Genomic DNA, 20,774 nt, shown 5'->3' on the forward strand with positions numbered 1-20,774 from the left:
ACGTTTTTGCAGTCTTCAGATGTCTTCTGCTCTGTCTTCTCACCTTCTTCTCTCTGTTTCAAATCTCCCTCTGCCTTTCTCTTATAGGAACACTTGTGATTGCATTTAGAGCCCCCCAGATAATCTAGAAAAAAATCCCCATTTAAAAAATTTTAGCTGGGCGTGGTGCCAGGTGCCTGTATTCCCAGCTACTCAAGAAGCCTGAGGCAGGAGAATCACTTGAACCTGGGAGGTGGAGATTGCATTTAGTCAAGATCGTGCTATTTCACTCCAGCGTGGGCAACAGACCCAGACTCTGTCTCAAAAATAAATACAATACATAAAAATTCTAATCACAGAAGGCTACATTGGCTCAGTTGTAATCCCAGCACTTTGGGAGGCCAATGGGGGAGGATCACATGAGCCCAGAAGTTCAAGTCTGCAGTGAGCTATGATTGTGCCATTGCTATCCTGTTCAACAGAGCAAGACCCTGACTCTAGAAAGTTAGCTAAGTAAATAACAATAATAAAATCCTAATCCCATCTGGACAGTCCCATTTTCCCAAAAGGTCACATTGACAGGGTCCAGGGGCTTATACATACATATTTTCTGCAGTGGTTAAGGACTTTATACCCTGCAGACCCAGTTCATTCTGTGGATTTCTCCTTTTGTCTTCACCTCCCTCCTTACTCTTTTTTTTTTTTTTAAGACACGGTCACACTCTCTCGCCCAGATTGGAATGCAGTGGCCCAATCTCAGTTCACTGCAACCTCCACCTCCTAGGCTCAAGTGATTCTTCTGCCTCAGCCTCCTAAGAAGCTGGAACTACAGGTGCCTGCCACCATGCCCACCTAATTTTTGGATTTTTAATAGAGACAGGGTTTCACCATGTTGACCAGGCTGGTCTCGAACTCCTGACTTAAGGTGATCCACCTGCCTCAGCCTCCTGACATGCTGGAATTACAGGCATAAGCCACCGCGCCTGCCCCTCCTTCCTTATTCTTATTCTTCTGCCCTCTATTTGAGGACCACTGCTACTTAGTCACTTCTTTTTTTTTTTTTTTGAGACGGTGTTTCGCTCTTGTTACCCAGGCTGGAGTGCAATGGCGCGATCTCGGCTCACCGCAACCTCCGCCTCCTGGGTTCAGGCAATTCTCCTGCCTCAGCCTCCCGAGTAGCTGGGATTACAGGCACGCGCCACCAGGCCCAGCTAATTTTTTGTATTTTTAGTAGAGATGGGGTTTCACCATGTTGACCAGGATGGTCTCGATCTCTTGACCTCGTGATCCACCCGCCTCGGCCTCCCAAAGTGCTGGGATTACAGGCGTGAGCCACCGCGCCCGGCCCTACTTAGTCACTTCTTTATTATGTTTGCTTGTATTTTGCACTTTACCACTGATACCATGTTTGCTGATCCTAGTTTCTGGGCATTGTGCCAGATGCCTGTATTGCCAGCTACTCAGGAAGCTGAGGCCAAGATCATGCCATTTCACTCCTGCATACAGGTTACAGTTTGTAGTTTGGAAACAGACCAGAGACACCTCCCTTACAACAGCTGTCTCCTTCATCTCCCCCTCCTTCTCTGATGCTTTTCCAGTAACTCAGGCATTTTGGATTTCTTTCAGACTGGAAGGCTACCCTTGAAAAGAATAGGTTGAATTCTGGAAAAGATCAAGCTTGGGATGAAATATCCCACCACGTGGAAGTGAAACAATGTGTACAGGAGGAGCCACCCTGTTTGGTGTCATTAGGAAAAGTGCAAGATCAGAGCAGCTGGTTAAGGGAACACCAGGAGAACTCCTTGAGGTTGACGGTACTCACCTCAAAGAGACCGTTTGCTCAAAGGAAACATTGTGAGCTTGAACGTGGGGGATGTTATTCTCTACCTTCTGCTTTAAGCCTTCTACCTACAACATTACCTACAAGTACAGATTTCCATAAGCCCAACTCACAGGTTAAACAGTTGAAAAGAAATTCAGTTTTTATTAATCATGAGAAAAATGGAACAGATCGGAAGCACTGTGAAAATCATCAGTGTGCCAGAGCCTTCTGTCAGAACATTTACTTGAGTAAACTTGCGAACATTGAAACAAGAAATAAAAACCCTTATGAATATCTTGTCAGTAGTGACTCTCTCAGTTATCATTCCTCCCTTTGTTTTCATGGTAGAATTTTTTCAGTAAAGAAAAGTAGTAACTGTAAGGATTATGGAAACCTCTTCAGTCACAGTGTGTCTCTGAATGAATACAAGCCAGTGCATTTTGGAAAAAGTGAGTATGAGTGTGATGAGTGCAGGGAAGCCTGTTCTGAGAGTCTGTGCCTTGTACAGACAGAAGGAAGTGACCCTGGAGAGTCCCCCTTCAGATGTGAGGAAGGAGGTGCTGCCTTCCCCATGGCCTCATCTTTTTCTGACTGTAACATCATTCAGACTGCAGAGAAGCCATTTATGTGTAATCAGTGTGGAAAATCTTTCAGCTGTTGTTCTAAGTTCATTGTACACCAGAGAACACACACTGGAGAAAAGCCCTTTGAATGTACACAGTGTGGGAAATCTTTTTGCCAGAGCTATGACCTTGTTATACATCAGAGGACACACACTGGAGAGAAACCCCATGAGTGCAGCCTGTGTGGGAAATCCTTCACCCAGGGTTCCAAACTTATTAGGCATCAGCGAATTCACACTGGAGAAAAACCGTATCATTGTATTGAATGCGGAAAATCCTTCAGGTGGAACTCTAACCTCATTGTACATCAGAGAATTCATACTGGAGAGAAACCGTACGAGTGCACTCACTGTGGAAGGTCCTTCAGCCAGAGCTCTGACTTTGTTGCACACAAAAGAACTCACACTGGAGAAAAGCCCTATGAATGTAACCGATGTGAAAAAGCCTTCATTCGAAGCACTCAGCTCATCAGGCATCTGCGAATTCATACTGGGGAGAAGCCATACAAATGCAATCAGTGTGATAAAGCCTTTACTAGGAGCTCCCACCTTGTGGAGCATCAGAGAACTCACACTGGAGAGAAACCTTTTGAGTGCAGTCAGTGTGGGAAAGCCTTCACAGGGAGCTCTCACCTTCTTTCTCATAAGAGAATTCACTCTGGAGAGAAACCCTACAAATGTAGTGACTGTGGGAAATCCTTTCGGCAGCGATCTCAGCTTGTTGTGCATCAGCGGACACATACTGGAGAGAAACCTTATGAATGCAGTCATTGTGGAAGAGCTTTCAGCCAGAGGTCTCCCCTCATTGTGCACCAGAGGACGCATGTCGGTGAGAAGCCCTATCAGTGTGACATGTGTATTAAGGCCTTCAGCCAGCGGTCGCGACTCATTGAACATCAGAGAACGCATACTGGAGAAAAGCCCTATGAATGCATTGATTGTGGGAAAGCGTTCAATGATCGCTCAACCCTTACTAAACACGAGAGGACACACACTGGAGAGAAACCCTATGAATGTGAGCACTGTGAGAAAGCCTTTAGCCAGCGATGCCAACTTACTAGGCATCAGAGAATTCATACTGGAGAGAAGCCCTATGAATGTAACAAATGTGGAAAACTTTCCAGTTATAATACTTCCCTTATTCAATATGATAAAGCTCACAGGTGAGAAACCCTGTAAATAACCAAGACAGAGCCAGACTCAGTGGCCAACACCTGTAATCCAAGCACTTTTGGAGGCTGAGCCTGGTGGATTGCTTGAGTCCAGGTGTTTGGGACCAGCCTGGGTAACATGGCAAAACCCTGTCTCTACAAAAAATACAAAAATTAGCCAAGCATGGTGGTGCATACCTGTAGTCCCAGGTACTCAGAAAGCTGAGGTGGGAGGATCACTTGAGCTCCAGAAGCGGAGGGCGCAGTGAGCTGTGATCATGCCACTGCACTGCTGCCTAGTGAGAGAGTGAGACACTCTCTAAATAAACAGATAATAACCAAGATGGGAAATTTCCCTGCCAGACCCTCGTTACTAGAAATCAGGTGGCCAAAACATGACTAGTGGGGCTTCATGACCATCTGCATCAGAATTGCCTTTTCTTGACATGCACAGGTACAAATTTTAAAAAAAGAGAATTGCCTAGAGTGAGCACTGAAACTGTGTATTCCCAAGCTCACTCTAGCCAAATAAATAAAAGTCTGGCAGTAAAATTCAAGAGTGTGCAGTTTCTAAAATCAAGCAGGTAACTTGGCACAGTGACTCATTCCTATAATCCCTGCACTTTGTGAAGCTGAGGTGAGTGGATCTCCCCAAGTCAGGAGTTTGAGACCAGCCTGGCAAACATAGCAGAAGTTTCTCTATTAAAAGTACAAAAAAAGCCAGTCATGGTGGCTTGCACCTGTAGTTCCAGCTACTCGGGAAGCTGAGGCAGTAGAATTGTTTGAACCTGGGAGGTGGAGGTTTCAGTAAGCTGAGATTGCAGCACTGCACTCCAGCCTGAGTGACAGAGCGGGACTCCATCTCAAAAAAAAAAAAAAAAAAAAAAAAATCACACAGGTGATTTCTGTGCACATAAAAATGTGTCTATACTGTTGCATTTAGGTGAGAAGCCATGGCTATGACCACTGAAGAAAAGCTTGCAATCAGAGCTGTTAGCAGGAATTAGGAAACTCAGGATGGAGCTGTACTCTTTGGCTCCTCTTTCTGGTGCAACAACTACCCAAGCATAATCAGATATTGTCCCCATAACACATTCCTGGAAATGACGGTGGAGTGGGAGATACTCTTTGATTTAGAGCCCTGAACACTCAAATTTAAACAATTGTATGAGGAAGTTGATGTTGAGCGATGAAATATAAAGTCAGTCATCTTTGATGTACCTCAGCAGTTAACACAAACCAAAGGAGCACGAGCCTTGGAACTGTTCCAAAATGGTTTCATTTTTGCAATTAAAAAAAATGGACTCTGGCCAGGGATGGTGGCCCATGCCTGTAATCCCAGCACTTTGGGAGGCTGAGGTGGGCGGATTGCTTCAGGACAGGAGTTCAAGACCAGCCTAACCAACATGGCAAAACTGTCTCTACTAAAAATACAAAAAATTAGCCAGGCATGGTTGCACATGCATGTAATCCCAGCTACTCAGGAGGCTGAGGCATGAGAATCGCTTGAACCTGGGAGGGGGAGGTTGCAGTGAGCCAAGATCATGCACTCTAGCTTGGGCAACAGAGTGACTCTGTCTCAAAAAGAAAAAAAAAAAAAAAAAAAAGGACTCTGAGCTGGCGGTAATGGCCCACACTTGTAATCCTAGCACTTTGGGAGATCAAAGCAGGCAGATCACTTAAGTCCAGTAGTTTGAGACCAGGCCAGCAACATGTTGAGATCCCATCTCTACAAAAAAATACAGTTAACTGAGCATGGTGCTTCATACTTGTAGTCCCAGCTACTCAGGAGGCTGAGGCAGAAATACTGCTTGAGCCTGGAGGGGTCGCACCTGCAGTGAGCTGAGACCACACGGCTACACTCCAGCCTAGGCAGCAGAGCAACACCCTATCTCTAAAACAAAACAACAAAAATGGACTGAATATTTCAGGGATTCTGTTGTGCTTTCACTTTGTTGCTCAGTTGGTTTGCAATCAGAACTGGTAGCGTATTAATATAGAAAGTATTTAACAGGTGATAGGAAAACAGGAGTCCAAATAGTATGTTCACAGAAGATGACAAGCACATAATTTAGGTTGGTCCACTTAGCAACATGTGTCCTAGAAGAAAAAAAGTGTAAATTGACAGCAGTGAGGAGAGTGAAAGAGCCCATGTCTGCACGTTTACTTTTATTTTTTGACACAGACTGTTGCTCTGTCGCCCAGGTTAGAGTGCAGTGATGCAACTACGGCTCACTGCAGCCTCAACCTGGCTCAAGTGATCCTCCTGTCCTAGCCTCCTGAGTAGCTGGGACCACAGGCATGTGCCATGAAGCTTAGCTAGTTTTATTTTTTTTAGAGACAGGCTCTCACCATGTTGCCCAGCCTGGACTTGAACTCCTGGGCTCAAGTGATCTCTAGCCTCGGCCTCCCAAAGTCCACGGTGTATGGCTATTACTGCACATTTAAGCAGGATAAGAGTAGATGGGAGGACAGGCCCAGTGGTTTATGCCTGTAATCCTAGCACTTTGGGATGCTGAGATGGGCACATCACTTGAGGTCAGGAGTGCAAGGCCAGCCTGGCCAACATGGTGAAACCCCATCTCTACTAAAAATACAAAAAATTATCTGGGTGTGGTGGCATGTGCCCGTAATCCTAGCTACTTGGGAGGCTGAGGCAGGAAAATTACTTGAATCCAGGAGGTGGAGGTTGCTGTGAGCTGACACTGTGCCACTGCACTCCAGCCTGGGCAAAAAAATCCAGATTCTGTCTCAAAAAAAAAAAGAGCAGATGGAAGCATAGCCAAAGATACAGAATGAGGGAGGCTGGAAAGGGACAGGTGAGGAGAGGCTGTGGAAGCAGACGTGGCAGCCCCCAGCAGAGCCATAGACTGACAGACAGGAAAGTGGGTTAATTGAAGTTCTGCCCATCAAACTCGGACTTCCCCCATTTTTTTTTCCTGCCTGGCAATAGTATCTGGCTGTGGGTCAGCAAAAAGTAAGTGGGGAAGGAGTCACATGCTAAAAGATAGCTCAGAGGACTAGGGAATCTGATGTACTCTGCTGTGCGGCAAGGGCTGCTTTATTCTGGCATTTCAGAACTTTTTACCTGATAGCTGGTTGTTAGAGCAAAGCATACTGTTAAAGCAGCCCCACCTGTCTGTGGAAATTCCCATTTGCTTTCCGATAGTCTCTTCAGTATGGTGGGAGGCAAGGAGCAAAAAATGAAGCTGGCTGGCTGCGATGGCTCACGCCTGTGATCCCGACACTTTGGGCTGCCAAGGTGGGCAGATCATGAGGTCAGGAGATTATGGCCAACATGGTAAAACCCTGCCTCTACAAAAAATGCAATAGTTAGCTGGGTGTAGTGGCACACACCTGTAATCCCAGCTACTTAGGAGGCTGAGGGAGGAGAATCACTTGATCACAGGAGGCGGAGAATGCAGTGAGCTGAGATTGCGTCACTGCACTCCAGCTTAGCAACAGAGCAAGACTCCATCTCAAAAAAAAAAAAGCCTCCATTAAGAAAGAAAGAATCTAAGATAAAGCAGAATAAAACAGATATTCAGAGAAACCAAAAAAAATTTTTTTTTGAGACAGAGTTTCATTCTGTTGCCCAGGCTAGAGTGCACTGGCACAATCTCGGCTCACTGTAACCTCCCCCTCCCAGGTTCAAGTGATTCTTCTGTCTCAGCCTCCCAAATAGCTGGGATTATGCACCACCACATCTGACTATTTTTTGTATTTTCAAAAGAGACAGGGTTTCACCATTTTGGCCAGGCTGGCCTCAAACTCCTGAGCTCAAGTGATCTGCCCACCTTGGCCTCCCAAAGTGCTGGGATTACAGGCATGAGCGAATGCACCCGGCAGAACCAAATAGTTAATGCATTTTGTTAATGTAAAAGTGAGTCAAGAAGGGGTTACAAATAACAAATAAGACAGATACTTAGGCCGGGCGCGGTGGCTCACGCCTATAATCCCAGCACTTTGGGAGGCCGAGGCAGGTGGATCACGAGGTCAAGAGATCGAGACCATCCTGGTCAACATGGTGAAACCCTGTCTCTATTAAAAATACAAAAAATTAGCTGGGCATGGTGGTGTGTGCCTGTAATCCCAGCTACTCAGGAGGCTGAGGCAGGAGAATTGCCTGAACCCAGGAGGCGGAGGTTGCGGTGAGCCGAGATCGCGCCATTGCACTCCAGCCTGGGTAACAAGAGCGAAACTCCGTCTCAAAAAAAAAAAAAAAGACAGATACTTTCAGAAAATAGAACAATGAGAACAAGAACAGACTCTTTAACATTACAAGTGAGATTGTTGAACAAATAAGTTAGAAAAAGAAAAAGGGAAACTTACCTGGGGCTGAAAGGAAATTTTCAGGCAATGCCAAGTATTATCAGATTTAATAAGACCCATGCGTCATGGAAAATTGAGAACACCACGATTAATGACAGATGGCAGGACTGGGTGTGTTGGCTCACACCTGTAATCCCAACACTTTGGGAGACTGAGGTGGGTGGATCACTTTAGGTTAGGAGTTTGAGACTAGCCTGGCCAACACGGTGAAACGCCGTCTCTACTAAAAATACAAAAATTAGCCAGGCGTGGTGGCGGGCACCTGTAATCCCACCCATTTGGGAGGCTGAGCAGGAGAATTGCTTGAACCGGGGAGATGGAGGTAGCAGTGAGCCGAGATCACGCCACTGCACTCCAGCCTGGGCGACAGAGTGAGACTCCTTCTAAAAAAAAAAATGCAAGTGCAAAGAGAAAAGATGTCAGACTTGTTTATTTGGCCAGTTTGAGTTGATTTCAGCAGGCAGGGCAGGGAGGTTCCTTGGCTTCCTAGAATCCCCAAGACCAAACCTGTAGTTGATTGGCAAACCTAAAAGTGACAGGGAGAATGGAACCAAGTTGGAAAACACACTTCAGGATGTTATCTGTTGGGTACCAGCCCCAACCCCGTACGCGGGTGCCCTTAGTCCCGACAAGGGATTGAGAAAAGAAAATAAAGACAGAGATACAAGAGTAGAATTTCATGGGAACCAAGTTGGCCCGGACCACTGGGCTCCAAACACTTTTATTGTGTGCATCATCTCATTGATCTTAGGGGCGTGGAAGGGAAGGGTAGAGGAGTGGGTAAGGTAGCTGGGCAGAGAGCTCTTGAGATCCTTCTAAGATATGGTCAACTAGTGCTCTGAGCATTTAACAGCACTTGAGACCCTTCTAAGACATGCTAACTAGTACTCTTGAGTTTATCACTGATTATTATCAGGGTGCAGCAGAAGCATAGTGGACTAGGAACCATACCTGATACATCAAGCGGCTTTTATCTCCTGAGCATTGAGGACTTAGAGCAATTAAAATCACTCCATATTCTGAGAATCTAGGCAGAGCCTCTGCCCTGCAAGGCTTTTCTCCTTGCCAGCTCCCATCTGCAAACACCCTCCTGGATCTTGTGAGCAGACGTCGCCTCCCTTCTCAGAGATCTTTGCATAAGCCCTCTTTACAAGGCCCTCATACAGCCTCCATGTTGAGAAGGCGTTCCTGGGACCAGAGCAGTATTCCCTGCTCTGCAGCCACGCCGAGGTGTTCCCCAGTGTTAACTATGCTCTCAGGTGGTCTTTACCTGAGGACTCCTGTTGCTGCTTGATTTTTAATTAACTGCACCAATAATATAGTTTAGTTAGGTGTATAAACTTCAGTGTACTCTGAGCCAAGCAAGATTATAATTATATAGATAGAATTAACATAAGTCTCCCCCTGGCCATCAGGACCAACATTATCCATGAGAACTTCCCCTACCTAGCAAGACAGGCCAACATTCAAATTCAGGAAATACAGAGAACACCAGTAAGGTACTCCTTGAGAAGAGCAACCCTACTCTTTCACTGGATATCTGTGTCTGAATGCATTTGTTCATCTGTCGCTGGGTCAGTGTCTGAGGGTTGGACTCGACATTTAGGGTTGGAATGTTTCTGCTTATGCTGACATTAGTCATTAGGCTGATGTTTTGGGGCTGGATTTAGGTGGTTTTTTAATCAAGGGGATCTTAGCACTTTGGGAGGCTGAGGCAGGCAGATCACCTGAGGTCAGGCGTTAGAAACCAGCCTGAACAACATGGAGAAACCCTGTAGCTACTAAAAATACAAAATTAGCCGGGCGTGGTGGCAGGGGATTGTAATCCCAGCTACACGGGAGGCTGAGGCAGGAGAATTGCTTAAGCCCGGGAGGCAGAGGTTGTGATGAGCTGAGATCTCGCCATTGCCCTCCACCCTGGGCAACAAGAGCAAAATTCCATCTCAAAAAGAAAAAAAAAAAAAAGTAGCAATTTATATTATCATATTCTTTAATAGCACAACAAAATTACAAATTAATAATTGTGGATATTTTAGAATATATTTTGAAACAGCTATTTGATCAAAGAAGAAATTTAAAAAACTAAATTTGTTTAAGTAAAAATAAGTACTCTGTATCAAATGATCAACATGAATACAAAATATCAAAGCTTGCTTAAAGCTACAGCAGGGCATGGGGACCCATGCCTGTAATCGCAGCACTTTGGGAGGCTAGGGAGTGGGGGTGGATCACCTGAGGTCAGGAGTTCGCCTGGCAAACAGGCCAAAAATCTGTCTCTACTAAAAATACGAAAAATTAGCCGGGCATGGTGACCGGTGCTTGTAATCCCAGCTACTTAGGAGGCTGAGGCAGGAGAGTCACTTGAACCCAGGAGGTGGAGGTTGCAGTGAGCCGAGAATGGGCCATTGCATTCCAGCTTGGGTGACAGAGTGAGACTCTGTCTCAACGACAACAAAAGCCTAGTCTATTTTATAGCCAAGTATGTTTCAAGTTTTTTGTCTCAAGACCCCTTCACACTCTTAAAAGTCACTGAAGACCCTACTCAGTATTTGTTTATGTAGATTCTATCAATATTTGCTGTATCAGGCATTAAAACTGATAAAAAATTTAATATATTTTATTATTATTATTATTTGAGACAGCGTCTTGCTCTGTTGCCCAGGCTGGAGTAGCTGAGACTACAGGCACCCACCACCACACCCAGCTAATTTTTGTAATTTTAGTAGAGACGGGGTTTCACCATGTTGGCCAGGATGGTCTCAATCTTTTGACATCGTGAGCTGCCCGCCTCAGCCTCCCAAAGTGTTGGGATTACAGGCGTGAGCCACCGCGCCCGGTAAGATCATTTTTCAAAATAAATCCATTATATGTTAAGTATAGGTTGAGCTGTGTCTCCCTAAAATTGATGTTTAAGTTCTAACCTATAGTACCTCAGACCTTATTTGGAGACAGGGTCTTTAAAGAGTTTAAAATGAGGTCATTAGGGTGACCCCTGGTCCAATATGACTGTTGTCCTTATAAAAACAGAAATTTGGAGACAGACAAGTTGTCACACACACAGGGAAAATGCCACGTGAAGACAGAGATATACAAGCCAAGGAATGCCAGAGATTGCCAGCCAAAGCTAAGGAAAGGGATGGAACGTACACTGTCCCTCAGAAGGAACCAACTTTACTTTCTAAATAAACTCGCCCTGAATTCTTTCTTGTGCAAGATCCAAGAACCCTCCCTTGGGGTCTGAATCGGGACTCCTTTCATGTCAGAGGACCAGCGCTCCCAGCCTCAAGCCCCCTTCCGGCCGCTACCGCCAAAGTCTATTATATTAACAAACCGCTAAGTCTTCCTGACACTTTGAAGCGTGTGCATTTTAGGCACTGGGGAGCAGAGGGTAAGGCGGAACAGCCCCGGGCTTCCTCCAGCCCAACTTCCCGGAAAGAGCAGACCCGGCCGACGCGTACGGGTAAGGCCCCAGCATCAGGAGGGGCGGACGATCGCCGCCCCCACGATCCGCCATTTCTCGGTTCTGCCCCCGCTCCCTGCCCCCGCTCCCTGCCCCACGACTGAGGCTTCTAGTTGCCCGCACACTAGCGGGCAGCGCAGCGGGGAGCAACCACATCTCCCATCAGCCCCAGCTGAGCGCTCCCATTGGCCAGAGGCCATCGGGTGGAGGCTCCCATTGGCCAGCAGCTAGAACGCTTCCATTGGTTGAAGGCGCGGTCGGCGGAGACTCCCATTGGCCGAGAGCTGCGGCTCGCTGCACGGCCTCCTGGGAGTTGTAGTCGCCGCGTCGCCGGTGCGGCTGCCATTGTCCAGCGTTCGGCGGGTCGGGTGGTCCCTTTGGCTGTAGTGGCCCTCTGGTCTGGGGTTCACCTCAGGCGCTATTCTACACTGGTCAATCCAGGATGGACCCCGAGGACGAAGCGGCAGCGGCGGTGATGTCTGTGGGGCCGGCGGCGGCCCAGCTTCAGGTAACAATAACAACAGTAACGACGGCCGCGGGCTCCGGGCAAGCGTCTCCCGCGGAGACTGACTCTCGTCGCCGCGCGATGAGGGCGGCACCACCGTTATGCCTTCGACACGTGGGGAAACTGAGGCCCGGGTCGGGGCGCGGTGACGGCCTGGCTGGTCAGAGAGGGGGCCGGGGTTCCAGACAGGCGCCGGGCTCCCGAACGCGCATGCTCCGCGGCGGCCTTGTCCTGCCCAGGCGGGGGCCGGTCATCCCGAGGGAGTCCGGCAGGTCCAGCTCCCGGGCTCGGCGCCGCCAGTCCCAGGAAGGGCTGTCCTCGTGTTGACGGATAAGTAATTGTAGCGTTGGCCGGGTGCCCAGGTGGCAAGAATCCTCAAATAGGGACCCCAGCACCGCGGAGCCCTTGCCCTGGGGCTTGGGCACAACCTCTTGGGGACGACGATGGGTCACCAGGCACTGAGTGTGACGGGAGCGACTAGCAGGGTCGTCCCCTGGGACAGCGATGGGTCACCAGGCACTGAGTGTGATGAGCGCGACTAGCAGGGTCGTCCCCTGGGACAGCGATGGGTCACCAGGCACTGAGTGTGACGAGAGCGACTAGCGGGGTCGTCCCCGGGGACAGCAATGGGTCACTAGGCACTGAGTGTGACGGGAGCGACTAGCAGGGTCGTCCCCTGGGACAACGATGGGTCACCAGGCACTGAGTGTGATGAGAGCGACTAGCGGGGTCGTCCCCTGGGACAGCGTTGGGTCACCAGGCACTGAGTGTGACGAGAGCGACTAGCGGGGTCGTCCCCGGCGACAGCAATGGGTCACTAGGCACTGAGTGTGACGGGAGCGACTAGCAGGGTCGTCCCCTGGGACAACGATGGGTCACCAGGCACTGAGTGTGATGAGAGCGACTAGCGGGGTCGTCCCCTGGGACAGCGTTGGGTCACCAGGCACTGAGTGTGACGAGAGCGACTAGCGGGGTCGTCCCCGGCGACAGCAATGGGTCACTAGGCACTGAGTGTGACGGGAGCGACTAGCAGGGTCGTCCCCTGGGACAGCGTTGGGTCACCAGGCACTGAGTGTGACGAGAGCGACTAGCAGGGTCGTCCCCTGGGACAGCGATGGGTCACCAGGCAGAGTGTGACGAGAGCGACTAGCAGGGTCGTCCCCTGGGACAGCGATGGGTCACCAGGCACTGAGTGTGACGAGAGCGACTAGCAGGGTCGTCCCCTGGGACAGCGATGGGTCACCAGGCACTGAGTGTGACGAGAGCGACTAGCAGGGTCGTCCCCTGGGACAGCGATGGGTCACCAGGCACTGAGTGTGACGGGAGCGACTAGTAGGGTCGTCCCTGGGGACAGCGATGGGTCACTAGGCACTGAGTGTGACGGGAGCGACTAGCAGGGTCATCCCCTGGGACGACGATGGGTCACCAGGCACTGAGTGTGACGGGAGCGACTAGCGGGGTCGTCCCCGGGGACAGCAATGGGTCACTAGGCACTGAGTGTGACGGGAGCGACTAGTACCGTCGTCCCCGGGGACAGCGATGGGTCACCAGGCACTGAGTGTGACGAGAGCGACTAGCAGGTCGTCCCCTGGGACAGCGATGGGTCACCAGGCACTGAGTGTGACGGGAGCGACTAGTAGGGTCGTACCCGGGGACAGCGATGGGTCACTAGGCACTGAGTGTGACGGGAGCGACTAGCAGGGTCGTCCCCTGGGACAACGAAGGGTCATCAGGCACTGAGTGTGACGGGAGCGACTAGCGGGGTCGTCCCCGGGGACAGCAATGGGTCACTAGGCACTGAGTGTGACGGGAGCGACTAGCAGGGTCATCCCCTGGGAAACTGTGGGAAACCCGCAGTACAGGGCGGTCAGTGTTTGCAGGGCCATCTGGCCTTCAAAGCTCCAGCGCTTCTAGACAAAGTGACTGCTGCCTGTGTTCTCCATAAAGTGCCGCCTCGCGTGGCAGGAAACAGCAATAATTCATACTTTCTCAAGCTCTGCAACTTTGAAATTATGTACTTTTTTGTTGTCGTTGGTTTGTTTATGGGGATTTGCACTATTTCAGATTTGGTACACAAAGGGACACTACTGATAATCTTAGATTGCAGGCTTTCAGATGTGTGTTACTGCAAATTTGCGTGAAATGCTTCCACGTTTCAGTTTGTTCTTGCGGTGGATGGGGGACGGGGAATGAGCATAAGAAAGGCTTGAGAGAAAGTGTGTTAGTTACCTGTTGCTATGTAACTCAAAACTTTGTGACCTGAAACAACAATAAATATCTCACAGGTTCTGACAGTTAGGAGTGCTGAAATGACTTAGCTGGTGGTTCTGGTCCAGGCTCAAGAAGTTACAGTGAAGATGTCAGCATAGCTGTTGTCACCTGAGACTTAACTGAGGCTGGAGGATCCACCTCCAGGATGGCTCACTCACATGTCTGTTGGTAGGAGAACTCAGTTGTTCTCCGTGTAGGCCTCTCTTTGGAACTGCTGGGTATCCTTACAACGTAGCATTTGGCTTCTGACAGAACAGGTGATCCAGGAGAGGGCAAGGTTGAAACCGTAACACCTTTCGTGACCTGGATTCAGAATTCACAGTCTTGTCACTTCCACAGTGTCTCACTAAACAAGTCAGCCTTGCTCAGTGTTGGAGGGGACTACGCAAGGGCGAGAGATCTTTGGCACAGATGGTTGGGGAGCATCTTGTAGGCTGTCCATCACAGCAGACAAGGACCAGAATGGAGAGCTTCAGGGTCCATTGTTTTATCTGGTTATCTGTATCTGCTGTAACAATTCACTACAAATTTTGTAGCTTAAAACAACATTTGTTCTTTCGGTTCTGGAGGTCAGAAGTCAAAAATTGGGGCGGGAATCAAGGTGTGAGCAGAGCTACCCTCCCCACTGAGGTTCTAGGGTACAATCTGTTTCCTTGCCTTTTCCAGCTATGAGAGCCACAGACCTTCTGTTCCTTGCCTCGTGGCCCTTTGCTCATCTTCAAAGCCAGCAGCGTAGCATGCTGCTTCAGTGATCAGATTGCCTTATGTCTTCTGTAGTCATATCTCCCTCTGTATACCTTTTATAAAGACACTTGTGGGCCGGGCACAGTGGCTCATGCCTATAATCCCAGCGCGTTGGGAGGCCAAGGCAGGCAGATCACCTGAGGTCAGGAGTCTGAGACCAGCCTGACCAACATGGAGAAACCTCTGTCTCTACAAAAAGTACAAAATTAGCTGGGTGTGGTGGTGCATGCCTGTAATCCCAGCATTTTGGGAGGCCGAGGTGGGTGTATCACTTGAGGCCAGGGCTTTGAGACCAGACCAGCCAACATGGTGAAACCCTGTCTCTATTAAAAAATACAAAAATTAGCTAAATGTGGTGGTGTGCACATGTAGTCCCAGCTACTCCGGAGGGTGAGGAAAGAGAATCAACTGAATCCTGGAGACAGAGGTTGCAGTGGGCCAAAATCACACCACTGCACTGCAGCCTGGCGGACAGAGTGAGACTCCATCTTGAGAAAACAAAACACAAAAACTATAAATTACCTGGTCAGTGGTATTCTGTTATAGCAACGGAAAACAGACAAAGACAGGCACTATCTTTACTCTTTCCATGTGGCTATCCAGATGTCCTGTAGGAAGTGTTTGTAAACCACTTAATCATTATACAGCCCTCAAGGGTTGATGCTTTGTTGACATGGAAACTGGGAGGCAAAAATGCTTCTTGAGGACAAAGTGACTGAGCCAAGACTCTGATCCGGAAGTACCTGGCTTTCAAGCATGGCTGCAGAAGGGCTTTGTTTATGGGACACATTTTAGGTAACGTTGGATCAACTTATAAAAATTAGAATTTTTCACATAGAGGCCAGGTGCGGTGGTTCATGCCTCTAATCCCAGCACTTTGGGAGGCCGAAGCAGGTGGATCACTTGGGGCCAGGGGTTCGAGACCAGTTGGGCCAACGCGGTAAAACCCTATGTCTACTAAAAATACAAATATTAGCCAGGTGTGGTGGCACGTGCCTGTAGTCCCAGGTACTTGTGAGGCTGGGGCAGGAGAATCACTTGAACCCAGGAGGTGGAGGTTGTAGTGAGCGGAGTTGGCACCACTGCACTCCGGCCAGGGTGACAGAGTGAGACTACCTGAAAAAGAAAAATAATTTTTTACTTAAAAATCTGACCTAATTTTCAGCTTCTCTTCAGAGATTAGCAGTTCTGACTAAGGGCCCTGTATTTTCCCATAATCAGTCAGTTCAGCTGCTCCTTCAGACAGGGTACGTACTCCCTATCACCCCCAGTCCCACCACTCACAGCGTAAGTACCCTTGTGGGCTCTTAAACTGGCCCACTTCTGTCATGTGAGCCTGCCTCACCCTGAATACAGGTGAATTTCTGATCCCAACCCCTTGAACTCCTCTTTTCAGGAAGGATGGTGAACCTCACAGTTTTGTTTTGCTTTGTTTTGTTTGAGATGGAGTCTCTGTCACCCCAACTGGAGTGCAGTAGTACAATCTCAGCTCACTGCATTCTCTGCCTCCCAGACTCATGCAATTCTCCTGCCTTAGCTTCCCAAATAGCTGGGATTACAGGCATTTCACTTTGTATCTAAGGATTAGTCAGTGTATTTAGTTAGCTCCTGCTCTGTAACACACCATCCTAAAACAGTATCTGTTTAATTTAAAACAGTAACTGTTTCTTTAGCTCACAAACCTTCAAATCAGTAGCTTAGCCCAGTCTCTGCCGGTACCCTCCTCTTTCACTGCTGCTTGGCTGTGTTGATCTTGGTGAGTCCTCTCACGTGTCCTCACCGTACAACACACAATTATGTGTAGTAGCCTAATAGGTGCCCAGTGAGACCGACTCCCATCATGCATAACCTGTAGTCTCTCGTGACACCGGCCTGCTTATTTTCTCCTTTTCCATTCTTCTTCTGTCTGAAAGCACTGATGGAGATAGTCCAGCTGATTGAGAATGTGTGTGATGTTTCAGGAACCAGTGACCTTCCGGGATGTGGCTGTGGACTTTACCCAGGAGGAATGGGGGCAGCTGGACCCTACCCAGAGGATCCTTTACCGTGATGTGATGCTGGAGACCTTTGGGCACCTGCTCTCCATAGGTAAGACCTGCTTTGCGAGCTGTGATAACTGATTTTTCCTGGGTTGTAAGTCATGGGGCCTCCGTGTGAGGATGTGGCCTTGGGTCCTCACTCCCTATGGGGCATGCATGAAGAGGGACATCTGCCCTTTTCCATGCCAGTGTAGAGCTTCACCGTGTTGTGAGGTGCCCACATGTCTTCACAGTCAGGAGTCTGGTCTAGAGCCCGAGCTGGTTCTTTCTCTCCAGAGCAGACCCCTACCTCCTGTGTTTTTCCCCATTTCCAGGTTCTGAGCTTCCGAAGCCTGAAGTCATCTCCCACCTGGAGCAAGGGACTGAGCCATGGGTGACAGAGAGAGGAACCACCCAGGGCTGCTCTCCAGGTAAGAACCCACTATGTGGGAGCAACTAATGGGAGCAGCCCAGCAGATCATGGAAAGGGTGGTGGCTGGTGGTCCTCGAGAGCACCCGTTCACGAGGAGTACACAGGACTCAGCATAGAGTCATGCCGACAACTCTGAGTGTAGTGAGACCACCAGAGGGAAAGGTGCATGGGGATGAGTCCAGAGGAAGCCAGGCATGAGCCTCCAGAGCTCCCTAACTGTGGGTCAGTTGGGACGTACCAGGCTCCCCCAGCACTCAGTTGTGACACCTCATGAGACGTGAACTCTGCCAGGGAAACTTGTTAGATATTCAGTGCCAGGAATTTTGACTGAGGCTGGTCATATAGACACCGATTGCCTAGCACAGACGAAGGTTCCAGACTACCAGGAGAAAGCCAGTGTTTGGAATAAACCACATAGCGTGTGCAGTGTGGGTGCAGTAAACCACTCTCATCAGTTAGGGTGCGGGGGAACCATCCCCAAATCCAAATTCCCAGTTGCAGCCAAGGGCCAACCTTGTGAACAGGCCTCTCCTAAGAAGGGTGGTCTCAGGCCTGCCCTGTTCAGTCTTTTCTGTGCAGTGCTCCAGCCTTCTCACCTGTGCTCAGAGGTCGTTCACCTCCTCTCTACTGGTCAGAATCCCACCCCTTCCTCCCTCTGTGCTTCATCTTCCTTTCTAGGTTCCAGGTCATTCCCTCTCTCACCATCCTTCTCACCTGTGCTCAGAGGTCATTCACCTCCTCTCTAGTGGTCAGAATCCCACCCCTTCCTCCCTCTCTGCTTCATCTTCCTTTCTAGACTCCAGGTCATTCCCTCTTTCACCATCCTTCTCAGCACGCCCTTTCTGTGGGATCAGTTCTGATAAGTGAACCTGCCCTTAGCTTCTCCATTTCATTCTTGCATGTCCAGATCCTTTTGTGTTTTTTGTTTTGTTTTTAAGGCAGGGTCTCACTCTGTTGCCTAGGCTGGAATGCAGTGGTGTTATCACGGCTCGCTGCAGGCTTGACCTCCCTAGTTCAAACGACCCTCCCACTTCAGCCTCCCAAGTAGCTGGGACTTATAGGTGCACACCACCACGCCCTGTTGATTTTTGTATTTTTAGTAGAGATCGGGTTTCGCCATGTTGCTCAGGCTGGGTTCGAACTCCTGGGCTCAAGCAGTCTACCTACTTTGGCCTCCCAAAGTGCTGGGACTACAGGCATGAGCCACCGTGCCCAGCTTTTTTTTTGGAGACAGTCGCTGTTGCATAGGTTGGAGTGCAGTGGCGTGATCCTGGCTCACTGCAGCCTCAACCTGCCTGGCACAAATGATCCTCCTGCTTCAGCCTCTTGAATATCTGGGACTATGGGTGCATACCACCGCACCTGGCTAATTTGTTATTGTTATTATTATTGTGTAAAGGCACAGAGTTGCATGTGTTGCCTAGGCTTGTCTCAAACTCCTGGGCTCAAGTGATTCTCCTGCCTTGGCCTCTCATAGTGCTGGGATTATAGATATTAGCCACTGCACCTGCCTCTTTTTCTTCTTCTTCTTTTTCTTTTTTTTTTTGATAGTCTCACTGTAGCACAGGCTGGAGTGCTGTGGCGTGATCTCAGTCTCCCAGGCTCAAGCAATCCACCTACCTCAGCCTCCCTAGTAGCTGTTATTACAGATGTGTACCACCATGCCCAGCTAATTAAAAAATTTTTTTTTTCTTTTTTAAAAATTATTTTACTTTCTTTTTTTGTTTGTTTTGTAGAGACAGGGTCTTGCCATCTTATACAGGCTTCAGGCTGCTCAAACTAACTCCTGGGCTCAAGCAGTCCTCCTCCCTTAACCTCATAAGTGCTGGGGTTATAGGCATAAGCCACTATGCCTAACTTTGATTTTTTTTTTCTTTTAGTAGAGATGAGATCTTGCTACACAGCCAAGCTGGTCTCAATCTCCTGAGCTCTAGCAGTCCTCCTGCCTTGGCTGCTGAAAGTGCTGAGGTTACAGGTGTGAGACACTGTACCTGGCCAAGTGTCTAGATTCTGTAAACTTGTTCCCCACACCCTTCTTTATAGTAAGAATTGTGTTTAGCTATAGATATCCTAAAACCGGGTTGGAACAGCTCAAAAGGAAAAAGAAAAGAGAGAGAAGCATTTTTCTCACAAAACAGGAGCCCTGAGTCTGCTGGCACTGTCTTGGCATCTCAGAGATGATTTTCCCAGGCTGTCCTGGGGATCACAGTGCAGCTGCAGCAGCTTCCGCCATCACAATTGTGCTCCATGCAGGAAGGAGGGGAAGAGGTAGGAAGAATGGTGCCAGCCTCATCTGTCCCCTTTTGACAGAACTCCACATGTCACCTATTAGGGTCTCTTTAGCCAGAACTAGGTCACCTCCACTTGCACTGACCCTAGTTGCTAGGGATGCTAGAAAGCTGGGGCGGGGGTGTCTGGATTGTCATAATTGGCTTGGGCAAGGCATGATCTCTTTACTGTGGCTGGTACATTGGTACCCTGACCACATTCTAGAACAAACAGGATCTGGCCATGGTTGTACAACCAGCAATGCCTGCAGATTAGCCTCCCACCCAAATACTTCTGATGTCACCCAGGACTCTCTGATTCTGCAGAAAAACATACGTGCCTCCTTGATGGGGTGTGACCCATCAACCTGGAGTGGGGTGACTCTGCTGCAGACTCTGTATTCCTGCCACTTTCATTGGTTGTCACTGCTGTTACTTCAAACATGTATGTCAGAAGCAAATTCTTAACACCCTGAATATATGCCTGTCACTCACAAATCTTACGCCATAACCAAATCCAGGATCTAAAACATGCCCATAAATATTAAGCAGAATGTCATGCTTGCACAGATGAGGAGTATGGGGTCAAAATCATGATGGACAGTTTCAGTAACTTAATATCTAGACAATTATAAATACTCCAGAAGCAGAAGGTGTTCAGGGTTTTATGTTAAGACAGAAATATATTTTCCATGTAATGCTTTGTATTAATTTCCCGTTGCTCCTGTAACAAAGCACCACAATCTAGGTGCCTTGAAAAAGCACCGATTTGGCTGGGTGTGGCGGCTCACACCTAATTCCAGCACTTTGGGAGGCCAAGGTTGACGGATCACTTGAGGCCAGGAGTTTGAGACCAGCCTGGCCAACATGACACAATGCTGTTGCTACAAAAAATACAAAAATTAGCTAGGCATGGTGATGCATGCCTGTAATCCTAGCTACTCAGGAGGCTGAGGCATAAGAATCCCTTAAACCCAGGAGGTGGAGGTTGCAATGAGCCGAGATCATACTACTGCACTCTAGCCTGGATGACAGATCAAGATTCTGTCTCAAAAGAAGGACAGACTTGTTTTCTTACAGTTGTGGAGGTCAGAAGTTCAAAATGGTTCATCAGGGCTAGTTCCTCTGGCAGCTCTCAGGGAGAATGCATTTCTGTCTTTCTCAGCTACT

At 48.7% G+C, this 20,774-nt stretch overlaps 2 protein-coding genes across 10 annotated transcripts in view; both read left to right on the forward strand.

The window, feature by feature from the left end:
* The window catches only part of ZNF544 (zinc finger protein 544), a 30,271-nt gene extending 23,134 nt beyond the window's left edge, over nucleotides 1–7,137 (forward strand). For all 6 annotated transcript variants that reach the window (XM_012473135.3, XM_064367420.1, XM_064367419.1 and 3 more), the window contains one exon: nucleotides 1,606–7,137. In XM_012473135.3, the coding sequence (XP_012328558.2) occupies nucleotides 1,606–3,590 (1,985 nt within the window). In that variant the 3' untranslated portion in view covers nucleotides 3,591–7,137. The remainder of the gene's footprint in view (nucleotides 1–1,605) is intronic.
* A 4,560-nt stretch (nucleotides 7,138–11,697) lies between these two features.
* The window catches only part of ZNF8 (zinc finger protein 8), a 32,360-nt gene continuing 23,283 nt past the window's right edge, over nucleotides 11,698–20,774 (forward strand). For all 4 annotated transcript variants that reach the window (XM_012473140.2, XM_012473138.2, XM_012473141.2 and 1 more), the window contains exons 1-3: nucleotides 11,698–11,874; nucleotides 16,848–16,974; nucleotides 17,240–17,335. In XM_012473140.2, the coding sequence (XP_012328563.1) occupies nucleotides 11,809–11,874; nucleotides 16,848–16,974; nucleotides 17,240–17,335 (289 nt within the window). In that variant the 5' untranslated portion in view covers nucleotides 11,698–11,808. The remainder of the gene's footprint in view (nucleotides 11,875–16,847; nucleotides 16,975–17,239; nucleotides 17,336–20,774) is intronic.

Source organism: Aotus nancymaae, unplaced genomic scaffold (genome assembly GCF_030222135.1).
Source record: "Aotus nancymaae isolate 86718 unplaced genomic scaffold, 86718_ANA_hifiasm-v0.15.2.pri h1tg000069l, whole genome shotgun sequence".
NCBI classification, from domain to species: Eukaryota; Metazoa; Chordata; class Mammalia; order Primates; family Aotidae; genus Aotus; species Aotus nancymaae.